Source organism: Engystomops pustulosus, chromosome 1 (genome assembly GCF_040894005.1).
Source record: "Engystomops pustulosus chromosome 1, aEngPut4.maternal, whole genome shotgun sequence".
In the NCBI taxonomy this organism is placed as follows: Eukaryota; Metazoa; Chordata; class Amphibia; order Anura; family Leptodactylidae; genus Engystomops; species Engystomops pustulosus.
This window is the reverse complement of record NC_092411.1, coordinates 235,690,686-235,705,135: the sequence shown is the minus strand read 5'-3', so window position 1 is coordinate 235,705,135 and position 14,450 is coordinate 235,690,686. Positions and strand designations below refer to the sequence as shown.

General features: G+C 37.7%; 1 protein-coding gene across 5 annotated transcripts in view; it reads left to right on the top strand.

The window, feature by feature from the left end:
- DCLK2 (doublecortin like kinase 2) overlaps window positions 1–11,617 on the top strand; it is a 66,731-nt gene extending 55,114 nt beyond the window's left edge. For 3 of the 5 annotated variants that reach the window (XM_072121541.1, XM_072121537.1, XM_072121551.1), the window contains 4 exons: window positions 213–309; window positions 1,225–1,305; window positions 2,749–2,859; window positions 8,459–11,617. In XM_072121541.1, the coding sequence (XP_071977642.1) occupies window positions 213–309; window positions 1,225–1,305; window positions 2,749–2,859; window positions 8,459–8,536 (367 nt within the window). In that variant the 3' untranslated portion in view covers window positions 8,537–11,617. Of the gene's footprint in view, window positions 1–212; window positions 310–1,224; window positions 1,306–1,465; window positions 1,742–2,748; window positions 2,860–6,012; window positions 6,102–8,458 lie in introns of those variants that run through there. The other 2 variants (XR_011849435.1, XM_072121565.1) reach the window with 2 other exon arrangements.
- The last annotated feature ends 2,833 nt before the right edge of the window (window positions 11,618–14,450 follow it).

The following is a 14,450-nucleotide window of genomic DNA, read 5'->3' as shown; positions in this document are numbered from 1 at the left end:
GTCCGTGTGGATGAGTCTAGGACCATTACAGGGCTGATTAGTCAGATGCATCACTTGGAGTCAGTGAGGTGTCCTGGTACAGACAGGACTAATGGTCTCCATCGCACAGATGACAGCAGAGGACAACTCGCTGGAAGCAGCCCTGTGCATAGAGATGGAAATGTTTGTAAACCCTTTCTGCAGAATTATGGATTTTTTTCTTATCTTCACAGTGATAATAATCTACAAGAAGATCTTTTTGATCAGATTTTGATTGGGAAGCTGGAATTCCCTTCACCGTACTGGGATAACATTACAGACTCTGCAAAGGTTTGGGTTTATAAAATTGACTTTCAAAGTGAAGAAATACCAGATCCAGAAGATGAAGTGTAGAAGTATCTGTATTGTTAGTAACAAGGAAATGAGTCTAATTTGCGTTGTCCCAAGATGCACTTTGTTCGCTTTCTAATTTAATCTTATTAGTCTCTTATGTAGTGTGTGCAAGACCCAGCCCCCGTCCCTTAAATGGTAGCGGGCTAGTAATGGGATGTGACATCCATGACCCAAAACAATTGGATGTCTAATATTTATGGGGGAGATTAGGAGACCAAAATGGGGAATAGCCACTGGTTTGTCATTAGCAATTTTATAATGAGCATGTCAAATATGTCACCATGTGTCACAATACTCTGTAGAATCAGTATGAAGTAATTCTTACTGCTATTATTAATATATATGTTTGTCTTCTTTGATAATTGTGTATTTATGTAGTTTATTGGTTTTTATAGAAGTTCTTGTTTATTTTATTATTATTAATTTATTATTATTTTAGCTCATTGTAAATTTTATGGATGTGTGAACCTAGGAAAAAAAACAGGTGCTAAAATCTTTACCATATCGGACAAACCTGTAATATGGGTAGGATAAAATTCCATATATAGTTCATATAAGGAGTCTGACTGTGTAGCATCTGTAATTGACCCGTTGATACCTATTATTAATCATTTTAATATATATTTTTGGGGAATCTATAAATGCATCATACAGACAGATTTCTTTGCATTGACCAATGTATTTTACAATAGTCAAGAAATATCATTTTTGTTCAGTGCATTTGGTATTTGGCTTTCATAGGATAAGGCTCGCTGTGCAGCATATGGCCTCCAGATATTAATGTAGGACACCACAGTCTTCACATACAGAAATTAGTGCTGTGAAAAAATCATGGTGATATTTTCTTTCTAGGAGCTGATAAGTTGTATGTTGCAAGTAAATGTAGAAGACAGGTTCACAGCAGATCAGATCCTGTCTCACCCCTGGGTGTCTGTAAGTACAATTCTGATATTCATCCCCCATCTGTGTTCCCATCTTGCATTATGAAATGTTGTGTGAATGAGATACATGACATAGCTGTTGCCCTGCTGCTTGTTTCTCTTTATTGTTATTTCCGTTTAAAGAACAGTTTTTTAAAGCGATGTTCACACAGGTGTACAACCCAAAACATGGCATCCGTCACATAAAGAAACAAGTCAGGTTTGCAGAGTAACTATCAACAATATGCTAGACATCACTAGTTTACACAATGGATTATATGAAAGATGTGACCTCCAGATAAAGAAAGACGTGACCTCCAGTTAAAGAAAGATGTGACCTCCAGATAAAGAAAGAAAAGAGGTTTTCAACAAGAAAATCAGCATCACCAGTTCTCCCATTATATGTATAGTAAAAAAAAATAAAGATAATGAGAAACATATTCACTTTATGGAGTCATTTGAACATTACTTGTTACATAGTGACAAAGTAAGCGAAGAAGCAAAATAAAAGTGAAAGAATCGCTTGGATAGTTTTTCTTTTCACCTTTAGTCCCGAAACAGGGTTTAAAAGAAGGGCTTAGATTCACAGAAATTACAAAATGAAGGAAGCTGTGCTTGAGAGCAGCATATTTAAAAATATTTTGACATCTGAACAATAGCTAGAAATTAAAAATGTTGCAGTGTTTATGAGTAAGGTACTCCCAGTACCAATGATCGACGGACAGTGATGAGCACAACAAGCTAAATATGGGAATAATATCTTATGGCATCAACAGTATCTCTCCAGAGGGGGCATGTCCCCTCCAGAATACTTATCTGTGCTCCTGCTCCCTTCTGAAGCCCCCTGGCTGATATTATCTTATTGAGAGAGAAAACATCTTCTCCAGATCCGAAGTAGAAAATTGACATGTCACAGTGTATGTTAATTTTTATGTAATATCTCTCCTTAAGTTGTACCTGTTAACTTTTACATCACAGCTACTTCAAATTAATGTAATTTACAGCAAAGTTCTGCACACAAATCTATGCAATCTGTTGCATTTCTATATGCAGGGGACCTTAAAGGAAGTCTAGACAGTGAAAACCGTAAAAACAAAGCCCAAAAGAAAATGTTGCAATAGTGTTTGTATGTCACATTCATCACATTTGGAGGTTTTTTTTTTTCATCTTTTCAGTCCATCGCTTGGAATATTACATTATTTGCTTTGCAATTGGGCATAACCCAATTGGTGAATTTCCAGACTGCCGTTCTAAGTCTATGTTGTCTGTTTTTTAAGTTCTTTTGTATGAAAACTATTGACCTTTGATGATGCTTTACTCCTCTTTAACATATGTTTGTGATAGAGCCATTGTAATGTAAAGTACATAAATATATAGCTTTTTATGAAGGTTTGTGCAAGAGACAGATTTGGCTATTATCCTATTAATAAGGAAAATATTTTTTTTTTATGTACAGGATGATGCCTCACTGGGGAATAATATGCAGGTGGAAGTCACAGGTAAATTAAAACAGCATTTTAACTCGACAAAGGATAATAACACTACAGCTGCGGTGTCTGTGATCATGGTGAGTATACTCATGAATGCATATACCTGTTATCCTTACATACAACTTGATGATGATTTCTGTCATACAGTATGTTTTTTACAATGTATTTTATCTTGGAGGTCAAAAATACTCTGAATTATTTGGTATAGACCATTGTGGCATTGCACAGATAAAGAATATGAGAGTTCCTGAGTCCATTAGGGATCTATCGTATATTATTCATCTATTCTGTAGTAAGATGCAGGATCATTTTTTGAAATCAAGAAAAATGTCTGCCCGCTCTTCTTGAGTAGGAATCCCATCCCAGAGTATAAATGTGCCTACAGGATTTATGATGCTCTGGGTTCAACCATCTGCAGGATATGGAGCAGCTCTCATCTCAGCTGTTCCACAATCAACTACCGATTCAGCCACGGCCAACACCTCAAATCCCCCCCAATCAAACCCCATAGGTCTCAAGTGGCAAGACACTTTCCCTAGTTATATTCTAGGGACACTGTTGAGATTTTGGGAAAGTACCTTGAAATATATATATCTATATCACAAATTTCACCCCCTGTTTATTGCGTATGTGAGTCAGTAAACAGCAGACCTGACTTATGGGTGAGATTTATCAGTGATAAATCTGGAATAGTTGAAGACTGTGCAGATGTGATTTGCTCTACATTTATTAGTTGCTCTAATTTACTGCACCAAAAGTGCAAAGTCTTTTCACCACAAGACATTGGAAATTGGAAAAGTGCCTACAAATCTGCTAATACCCTTAGTTCTCCTTCCTGCTGGAATCATATCTGGCAATGACTTTTTGCAAGAAACTTATGAAAATGATTTCCTGTTGTTCTATAAATACAAGAACAGGAAGTTTCACTGAGAGTACAAGGAGTATTTGCACCAGGCTGGTAGCAGAGTTTAGTGAATGAAAAGGCCACTGTGGGGATTTGTAGTTATATCCTGGTGGTGTTTTACAAAGGGGTTTCCCTTATTATATAAAAGTTAAATAATTGTATAGTAAAATTATAGTTTATGGCAAATTAGGTAATAAACTATATAAAATAACTTTTAGGTATTTTAGTAATCTTTGTTGCCTTAGCAAGTAATCTCAGGATAGCTTTAATTTTTTAACCCCTTAACTACCTTGGACGAAAATGTGCATGCAGGTCGGCAGTTAATTCACGCCCCTGGACGTACATTTTCATCCTAACCTGCTGTTTTCGTTGACAACCCTTTTTTCCCCACGGTATAACATGACTGCGACATCTAGAGGGCTTCTGTATTTGCCTCCTGCACCGATTGAAGGGGGTGTCAAGCATCTCTATGGCAGCCCTGGGGTCTGAACAAGAGCCCCACAGCTGCCTTCTGTCACTGTGCATGTCAGCCCATGCATCTGCATAGGCTGACTGCTGTAATACACTGGCAGACATCAGTATGGCAGTGTATTACTGAAGACGCAATCATTTGTGTGTCATAGTGGGACAGTAAAAAAAAAAAAAATTTAAAAATTATTCAAACATAAAAAAGGTATTCTATACGGTGTATAAAACAATAGAAATTAAAGTAAATACAGGCAGTCCCCTACTTAAGGACACCCGACTTACAGACAACCCATAGTTACAGACAGACCCCTCTGACCTCTTTCTGAAGCTTTCTGAATGCTTTACTGTAGTCCCAGATTGCAATAATCAGCTGTAAGGTGTCTGTAATGAAGCTTTATTGATCATCCTTGGTCCCATTACAGCAAAAAATGTTTATACTCAAATTGTCACTGGGGCAAAAAAATGTTTTTGTCTGGATCTACAATTATAAAATATACAGTTTCGACTTACATATAAATTCAACTTAAGAACAAACCTCCGGACCGTTTCTTGTACGTAACCCGTGGACTGCCTGTGTATCAGAATACATTTTTGTTTTGCATTCCCGCTGAAAAAAATGCAAAACATTTCAACCATAATACAGGCTACATTCACACAAACGTATGTTGGACGTATATACGTCCCCCATACACCGCAATGACCTCACGGCGCCATATGGGAGCGGTACGGTGCAGCACACCTGCGACACCGTACCATTCCGTAGCGTGTAGAATAGACGTAATACGGCGCCGGGCCCTATGTTACTCTGTGGAGAGGGGTGGGGTTGAGCTGCGCTCTCCCCCTCCTCCTCTCCCCAGCGCCGATGTATCATCAAATAAGTTAGGTAAGTTAAAGTTTTAAAAAATCATCTGGGTCCTTAAAGTGAAAATGACTTGGGTTCTTAAGGGGTTACAGCAAAAGCTGTTCTGTGATTGGCTACTGTGGGTTTTCTCTTAGATAATCTTGTAAATCTGCTGTCAGTGAGTGAAAACATTTGGTAAGAATTACTCTTTATAAAAGACATTAAAGGAAACTGATCTACCTATGCACCTTTTTAGGGCTAATCCTTTAGTCCCCCAAATCTTTTATAATTTGTAATGGCCCTAATATACAAATTTCCTACTATAGATTAAAGGAAACTGCCACCAGTTCGACCTTAATAGGTAGATCTGTGGTGGTAGGTTTCCTTTAATGAATCTGCTGCTTTCCGAGTACTCTAAGGGGGGAATTTATTAAGACTATTAACGCCAGTCTTAAAAGCCCCCCTCCAAAAAAAAAAAGATGGACAAAGCCAGACTAATGATACATGAACCCTATAGAATCCCTTCTACTACTTTCTGTGAACCGCTTACGTGATCCAGCCCAGTAACACACAGTCTGTCAGCTTTGGCACATACATGTGACTAAATGCCCAGCTATATATATATATATATATATATGCCCAATGACAGCATAAGCTTAACTGTAACATTTCGGTGTTACTGGTCAACGTGTTCTATGAGTGGCAGTTATCACAATATATGTCCTTACCCTAATACAGAGAGCCCTAATGCCAAAATTGAGACATATTATTAGGGGAGGGTTGCTGTTAGGTCTGCCATTTGTAGAGCTTACGGAAGAAAGTCCAGAAGAATGTTTTCACCCATTGACTGCGGAGATTGATAAACTATGTAGTTATAAATAACAATTATAGAAATATGTATGTAAACTATAGCTACACCTGAAAGAATCTGTAAGAGCATAAACATTTACCAATGTAAACAAAACATATTGACTTCTGAAGGTGTACAGATGATGCTGTCTACATTTCATTTCACAGTTTGAGTTTGACTTGTAACAAGGAACTTCTGACCTCCATATCTTGCATTAATATTTGGCCAGTGACGAAGGGAAGGAAGCAAAGGCTTGGTATATAGATAAATCACCATACACTATAATGCATGTCCCTTATCTTGGGTTCTACTCTTCAGTTCTTGGTCTATACTGGCTTACTGCACTGCTTTTTTTCACAGCCGTCTCTGTTATGGATTTCTGCTAACCTAAAGTCTATGCAATTTCAAAAGTCTATATGAACAGCTATAGCCTGTATATATGTGCTGTATCCTGTATTGTCTTTCTAAATTCTTTCTTCATCTGCAGTCTATAGACAAGAGGAATATTTTTTTAGTTTGTTTTTAATGATCCTGATCTTAGACCACCACTTAATAACCTAGTCAGCATTTTAATAGAATATAGCATGTTTTACTACCGGTATTTAAAAACTTTTATACATATCCAAGAACATTAAAGGAACTTTAATCGACGGACAGCTCCGGGATTAAGATGTAAAGGAGCGGAGGTGCATATTTGTAGCATTTTTTTGGTATTTTCACTGGTTGATTTACTTTAACCCCTTAGTGCGGAGCAGAGACCCGCTATTAATCTAATTAGTAATCTGCTGCCGACATCCCCGAGTAACACCCGCAGTCAGAGTGAACTCTGATCGTGGGTGTTAACCCTTTAAAGAATATTCCCCCTGCTCGAATTGTTGTAGACAGTGTCATTCTATGGGAAATGTTATTTAGCAACTTATTTAGGCGGTAAAACTATCTGCCTAAAAACTAGATAATTTCGAATTTTGAAAATGGCAAATTTTGCAAAAGAAAAATCATCATTTTTAATTTTTTTTAATAAATAAACACAATACTTATCAGCGAACATTTACCACTAAAATGAAGTACAACATGTGACGAAAAAACAACACATCAAAAAAATATTAAAATATTTTTCTAATATTACCTTTGCCAACCAAAAAGTCAGGGGGTTCAGTCATTTTTTAATTTCTTGTTCATTTCAAAATAGTAACATTTTTGTAAGAGGTATAAATCACATTACAGACACTATAAATTATCCTGAGAAAACAGGGTGCTGTATCGCTCTAGAGTGCTGTATATCCTTGTTAATACATTGTTGTTTCTATTGTATTCTGTGTTGTTGACTTTGCTTTTAGTAAGTCTAGTTTCTATCCCTTGCTTCTTTCCTCCATCCCTCCTGTTTCCAAATGCCTGCCTTGCTTCCCCTCTGCATAGGTCCAGGACAATGGTATGTACTAACTACATCTGCAATGCTTAATCCGCTGCATAAATGCATCACATAATACCCTTTTCCTCTAGAGAGAAGGAGATATAATAATGCCTGGATACAGAAACTGTGAGATCGTAGTACTGAGAAAATGTTGTATAAACAGGGACTTGAGATAATATTCAGAAAAGCTTTGGAGTTAGTGTTTCTAGGATGAAAGATCCGGCCCTATGCATTGCAGTGGGCATGACTTTCCCCCATGTGGATAAAACAGTAATTGCAGGCCACATACCATGGATGTGAACAGTGGCTTTTTGGCTCTCCTGCTAATATTACCCTCTGCATGGCACTTACGTGAGTCGCCATTGTTGATATTTTACTAGGATTGTTTGTTTTAAAGGGATTTTCTGGTTTCCTTAAACAAGGCTCATTTGTCATATAATGAAAAATATCCTTATTTCTAAGATGCTTTGTAAATAAATTTTCCACAGTTTTTAAGATATCTGCTCACAGTCTTCCATAGTTTCCTGTGGATGAAATCTGTCTGACCATGTGATCACACTGATGCGGGGAGACACCTCTGATAACGGGTTATCATATGCCAGAAAATGACTCACCTCCTGGAAGCAAACATGGAAACATCCGTGGGGCAACTTTTTAAACGTTTTCATTAAAATAAAAGTGGATATCTTTCATCATACAATGAACACGCCTTATTGGGTGTAGCCGGAAAGTGCCATAAATACCACGTTGCATGGAAGTGTGCAGCAGCTATACCTGTCAGTGCAGTCTGTTCTATGTGTCTTTCATTACAATGGTCCAGTGTCACTTTTGTCTCCCGTGCACCATTGACGTGTTGTTATCGTTTACCGCTAGCGTCACTTCCAAACATAATCATGTCCAATAAAATGACTCACAGTTTTTCACTGTCTAATGCTGTTGATAAAATGGAAAAAAATATCATACATTTAGTGGTTGGTAGAGAGGGTAACACATAGACAATACTAAATAATTCTACTTAAAGCAATCCATCTGCAACTATCTAAGGTGGTTACCAGCCGCGCCAAGGAGTGTAACCACACAAATCGCACAATTGAGATAATTATTATTTCTCCTTTTCTTTTGCATGCTCATGATCCATATCTATCATGAATGTATGAAATGTGTTCGTTTTTCTGATATATATCGACCATTTCTCTCTACAGAACACAGCTCTTGATAAACAAGGGCAGATTGTTTGCTGTAAACGCTGTGATGACAATGATACTACTGGCCGGGAGTGAAGCAGCTCGGTGACCTCCTTGGCTGATGATCTTCACCTGGTTTTTGGGGTCTACCCAACTAATGTGATGGATCAAAACCTGGAACAGACTACAGTCTAATGAACCATGTGATCACCAACCATGAGGAATTCTTATGTGCACACCTTATGGGCGATAACTGTTCCTATTACTACACATTTGTTTATTTTTTCATAGGAACATTTACTGGCTTCCACCAGTTTCCATTACAATCACTAAAGAACCACGTTAGAGAGTTATAAATGGACTTTCCATAAGTATTGTGTAGTTTCTTAACTGAAAGTGCTGATGAAATGGCTACTGATTTATTAACACTACTAAGACTTTCAGAAGAGAATCTCTACAGCACGTCCTATTATCAGCATTGACAATAGTTTTTGGGTGCGGGGGGTACAGAAGATTTGCATTTTTCTCCATAGTTTTAGTTTTTTAAGAAATCATACTTTGGATTCTACCAATGCTACGATGGAATGGGTTAGGTTGTACCATTCTGCAGTATTCAAGACCTTTGTTTGGGGAAATGGGGACATGGTTTTTTAACAAGTGGGTATTTATTTGAAGACTTGTTCTTCCATTGACTGCTGTGTGACTACTTTGTTTGGATCTTATGACTATTTATGTAAAATAACTTGCTAATTATCCAGGATGGAATGTAGAATTTGCTGCATGCCACAACTGCCCAGTATAAAACCTGATCAGCAGAAGTGCAACTAAAATGAAATATTTTCTCTAAAAACAATATCTGGATATACAAAGCAGGAATGAGATATTAAGTGGCTAACCTAATACTATCCATAGTCATACTAGGTAGGATTATATAGCATATAGTTTTGCTATTTGATAACACTTCCATATTGTGCACTCACTGCTCATCCAGTGAAAAGCTCATCCAACCAGCTTGCAACACAAATTGGTAAAGTCCATCCCTGGTTAGAAAGGGCTGCAGTGCATGGTTTGTTCTTGTTATGCTACTTCATACATGGGGCCTTCTGTTATCACAAATATCCATAGGAATATGCTAAAATCTAAAGGTAAAGACAATCATGCTAAATCGTTCCACTCCTGCTACAATGGCTGAAAAAGTTGGGCAATTGATTTGATATTTTAGTATACGTATGATGGAAACTACAATGATTTCAGTGAAAGAGAAAATATTAACTGGAATATTTTTTATTGTGATTACATGCTATTATCAAAGGAACACAAACCAAATTGGCAAACACCACCGCTGCTATTGTGCTCTTGGAAGGAGTATGCTCGGCCTTGGGTGGTTATATATGTCTTTTGTTTGGAATCTGTGCAGGAGTCTCCCTTTCATATGGGAACTTTATGGCTAGTAAGCACGGGAAAGAGGGTCACTTAAAGGCTATGAAGAGAAAATAAAGCTTGGCACCACCTACAATTAAAACAGCACAGAATGGCCTTTGTTGAGAGGTTTGATCTACTCTTTGTAGGTCTTTGCCTTTTTACCTTCAAATATAATGATATTGTCCTATTAAAACATTTTTTGGTTTAGTATGTGTAGGTATGCTTGTTATGATTCTATGGTCAGGTATGGTTGAAATGGGAAATAAAATGGATAAAGTGATTTTCCATAAAAATTTAAAAGTCCAGAGGGCAGTGTAAGAAGCAAAAAAAAAGAACACGTAGGTACCCCGCTGTGGCTCCTGGTTTCCAAGTCACTAGGGTACTTCTGATTTCAGGCTTTGCATCCAACCAAAAGTTCCGGGCACTCACGATAACAGCTTTATCCAATGAGTGACCTCCTCAGACCAGGAGACATCAGATGAAGTGAAGACCCCCCCATAAAACATAAGTGATGTCTTGTTTCAAACGCAACTCTTTGGATGAAGCCTTTTCTGTGATCTACTGGAATTTCCAGTGGGATGCAGGTCCCGAAACTGGAAATACGTGGGAAAACCAGGGGCAGCTCAAGTATGTGTTCATGTTTTCCTTTTTTTGCCTTACCCATGCCCCTTATTCTTCTGCTCTGTAGAGCTTAAATGACACATCAATATAACAGCTCTATACAGCAAGAAAAAAAAACATATTTCCATTGATTGGTAATGATTAGGCTTTCTAAAATATTACATTTTTTTAGTCTAAAAATTTCCTTGTTTGGTGATTGCTGATGGAGATGGGTGGACCTTTTAGCAATAACAAGATGCTAAACACTTATTAATCACAGATTTTTCCTGGACATTAGGTGTAGCACAGAGATCATGAGGATACTTTCCAAGAAAGGCAAGAATACAGAAAGAAAGAAGCTAAGCAAACACAACTGTACGAATACTCTCCAAACATGTCTCATTGACTATAGTCTAAATGCATACACATCCTTAGGCCTTGGCTTATGCACAGAGCCATGAGAACCACTGTTGTCTGTATGAACCAATAGAAAGCCTTTAAAACAGCTGGCGCACACCCAAAATATATGTTTGTGTGCATGTGGCCTTAGGTAAAGGAACAATATGAAGATAAACCTGGAACACAAAACTGCTGAATGCTCTTTGATTGAGAAATGAAGGTAGAGTATGGCCACTTCTCTGGTGACATTAGAATGATCGGGTTGGCCACATGATTGTTTATGATAGGTAGGTCAGTGCATATACCATGCTCCAGATGTTCTCTTATAGTGTCTTTAGTATGTAGTACATGATCATGTAAATTGCACTAGAGAAGACTATCCTACAGAATAACTGAAAAGTGAAACAATGGCAGTGACCACTGATTTTGTACTATTGTTGTGTTTCCAGGAACAATAGCCCCTTAAGTCCAGGCTCTTCTAAGGACAGCCACTCGCAGTTCTGATTGTAACAAATGTATAAGATGACGCATATAGAAGGTTCTCTATATGAATGTTTTAGTTTAGTCATTTGGTTGTTTATTTTAGGCAGTATTGCACTTTTCAGGTGCACTGGTACATTTTCACAAGGTATTACTATCAATTCATGTGTTTGCTACTCATTTTTCCAGACATCCTGTTTTAGAACCTCTCAGTATATGGCTTTCATTTTGTACTAGAGATGTAAAATATTTCCAATAAACATCCTCTCCATGGAAGACTGATTGTTTTTCTTCATGTTCCCTCTACACGTGTTGTACACCCACTGATATACAGGAATCTGCTGTATTCTACATCAGGATATGCCATTAATAGTTGTACACCCACTGATATACAGGAATCTGCTGTATTCTACATCAGGATATGCCATTAATAGTTCATGTTGGTGGGCTAACACTTAGATGCAACTAAAGCTCAGGAACCATTTACAATTTCAGACTGCAACAGGGACACGGTCATTTCTGGCAACCACTATAAGAATTATCATCCACATGCTGGATAAAAAAACTGAATAGACTGTCAACAATGCAAAGAGTGTTAAGCAATATTTTTCTCTTTTTTCAACATTTGCTTACCTACTTGACTTAACACGTCTTCTTACTAATACCAGATTTATCAAGGCAATCCAAATACGCTAGTCAGATTTAGGGCATGGAACTTTTGAAAATATCACAAATTTGGGAACAAATCAACTCCAGCCCCCACCTGGCATAGTTCAGAAGTATTTCTGTCTAAAATTGTGCGTTTTGTGCAAGTTAAGTACATAAAAGTAGCCATTGCAGACCTTAAAACCATAAGCTTTCAACAGTGCTCTTAAGACTAAAAATTGTTAAATGATCCCTACCGAGTGATACATCTCCACCCCAAATAGACTGTGTGTTTTAAAAAAAAAACCCTTGGAAGGAAGGAGAGGCAAAATAAATAAATAAATAATTAAAGGGGTGTCTAACAAATCATGGAGGGCCGGGGCAGCCGATCTAATTATGGACAGATAATAGAAGTAAAAAAATTCTACAATCAGAAAATACAAAAAAGATGCAGGAAAAAGCGATGTGTTTTGTTATGGTCCAGATACCCCACTGCTTCATCCCAAATGCTGACTTCCAGTTGCAGTGATGACATCCCCATTTTGAACATATATAAGGCAGCCGCACTGTATTAGCTATAATCCGGCTAGCAGATAAGAAGTCTTTACATCATATTTTGATATAATCCAAGGACTTCCTCCTCTGCCAGGTGCGCAGACCATTGGGCCGAATCGACACAGGCCTGTATCCATGGGCTAATCGAGTACAAGGACCCTTATACATCTGTAGGAAGTCTATCTAGTAACTCCCTAGTGCACCATGCAATATGGTGCACTAGAGTCCTGATTAGCGGGGCTTCCGTGTGCCAAATATTATAGGGCAGTGATGGCGAACCTTTTTGAGCCTTAGTGCCCAAACTTTAACCAAAAGCCACGTATTTATTACAAAGTGCCAGCGCAGCAATTTAAGCAGTATTTTATTTCCCCTTGTTCATTGACAACTTTCTATCCTTCAGCCTCCCAAGGACACCAACACAGTTGAAAGGAGGAGGGCAAATTCACCTATAATTGTAGGAAGATTCTGCAGGCAGATTCTTTGAGTTCTGTCTGGTGAACTTCATGCTGGGGTGATGGCCTGGGTGCCCACAGAAAGGGCTCAAAGTGCCGCCTCTGGCACCAGTGCCATAGGTTCGCCACCACTGTTATAGGGGTTACTAGTGTTCTTTTGTCTACTTTCAAAAGTAGACCAATGAACTTTAAAATCCCAAGGCAGATCATTGAATGAATGTAGAACTAGAGTAGCACTATTTATGTATGCTTATTTTGTTAACCTTTTTTATTGGAATGTTTTTCAGATCCGTGAATGTTGTAGACTTCACCTGATTCGGTGGACTTTATCGGTCACTTGGATTATTATTTTTTAAATAAAATGGTTGACAAGGTTGTTTCCGGGTTTTTTTATTTTAATAAATTTCCTAAAAAAAAAATTGTGTTTTTTTTCTAACTCAAAACTTGCCTTAGTGATGGTGCTTTAGTTACGCCCCTGCACGTCCAATTGGGACTTACACTGTCCCCTAGAAGTGGATGGCATACTACCATAGCAGATGTTGAGGCCTTCACAAGACCCATAGCTACCCTGATAACTAACTGGACTCTCATCCCAAGGGAGCTGAGAGATCAGACAGAAATAAAGAAAATATTTTCACCAGAAAATGACATATTTTAAATCTGATTTTATGATTAACATTTTTAAAAATGTTAAATATTTTTTAACTGTGATTTCACATCTTTTTTTTTTAATAAAAAAGCACTATATCCTGCAATTTCCACTTTAGCCACTAATCTTAATCATGGACACTTGCTTATTTTTTTTCCTGAGTTTTCTATGCAGCAGTAACCTCATTTACATTACAGGGTAACAATAGAACATAGATAAGACCTGTACAGGCAGTCCCCGGGTTACATACAAGATAGGTTCTGTAGGTTTGTTCTTAAGTTGAGTTTGTATGTAAGTCGGAACCATATACTTTATTATTGTAACCCCAGTAAAAAAAATTTTTGGTCTATGTGACAATTGGATTTTAAAAATGTTGGGTTGTCATAAGAACCAGGACTAACAATAAATCTTCATTACAGACGCCTGTGATAACTGTTACAGCTGATTATTTTAGCCTAGGACTAAAGTACAGGAAATTACCAATATCCAGAGGTCCGTTTGTAACTAGGGGTCGTATGTAAGTCAGGTGTTCTTAAGTAGGGGACTGCCTGTATAGTGATCACTGCATTCTCTACTGACAATAGATGATGTCACAGCCAGCCCTTCCCCTATACAGAGCATGCTGAGAAATGTCTACATAGACCTCAGCAGGTTTATTGCTACCTATGGCTACATATCCCTAAATACTGATACTAAAGTTCAGACAAACATGGAATGGCAGCCTCTATAACTCCCTTGGGCACATCTGTCTTACCCCTTTGCTGGGTGAACTTTTAGTAAACAGTAAACTCTATATTAAAGTGAAGTG